General features: G+C 47.0%; 1 protein-coding gene across 1 annotated transcript in view; it reads right to left on the bottom strand.

The window, feature by feature from the left end:
* The window catches only part of LOC103084342 (EF-hand calcium-binding domain-containing protein 1-like), a 15,507-nt gene extending 15,153 nt beyond the window's left edge, over positions 1-354 (bottom strand). The window contains 1 exon segment of the mRNA XM_082931238.1: positions 297-354. Within this exon segment, the coding sequence (XP_082787364.1) occupies positions 297-354 (58 nt within the window).
* Positions 355-613: the final 259 nt, after the last annotated feature.

Below are 613 nucleotides of genomic sequence, written 5' to 3'. Positions count from 1 at the left end.
CGGACACGCAGGCTCAGCGGCCATGGCTCACGGGCCCAGCCGCTCCGCCGCATGTGCGATCTTCCCGGACCGGGGCACGAACCCGCGTCCCCTGCATCGGCAGGCGGACTCTCAACCACTGCGCCACCAGAGAAGCCCCGCTATTTTTTTTTAATGGCCAAAATATTAGATAGAAAATAGAGCAACTCTACTTCTGGGGTTACAAAGCACTTGTTAAGGTCCAACTAGTATGTCTACCAACGTTTCTATTTGATTGAATATGTTCAGGCAGTGTTGGATATTTGGTCAGTACTTACAGCTCTTGACAGTATTACTGATGGATTCCACCAGTTTCTTCAGAACCTTCTGGTCCATGTCAAGTGTGGCTTCAACACAATGCAGTCTTCTCAGATAGCCTAATTCCAAGCCTGGGTGTCCTGGGTTGCCACTGATTCCACAGTGCACCACTCCATACCCAGCACAGAACGTGACCATGGCAACATTCCAGCAACCAAACACAGAAGGTTCTCAAGTAATTGGAAAAATATGCAACAATGATTGTTACCACTCAGTATAAATGCAGTGATTTCATTAATGATGTGATCTGAAATACTACAGCAATTCCAACATTTAT

Source organism: Lipotes vexillifer, unplaced genomic scaffold, assembly GCF_000442215.2.
Source record: "Lipotes vexillifer unplaced genomic scaffold, Lipotes_vexillifer_v1.1 scaffold663, whole genome shotgun sequence".
Classification (NCBI taxonomy): domain Eukaryota; kingdom Metazoa; phylum Chordata; class Mammalia; order Artiodactyla; family Lipotidae; genus Lipotes; species Lipotes vexillifer.
The sequence above is the reverse complement of the archived record's forward strand: the minus strand, read 5'-3'. Positions and strand labels throughout refer to the sequence as shown.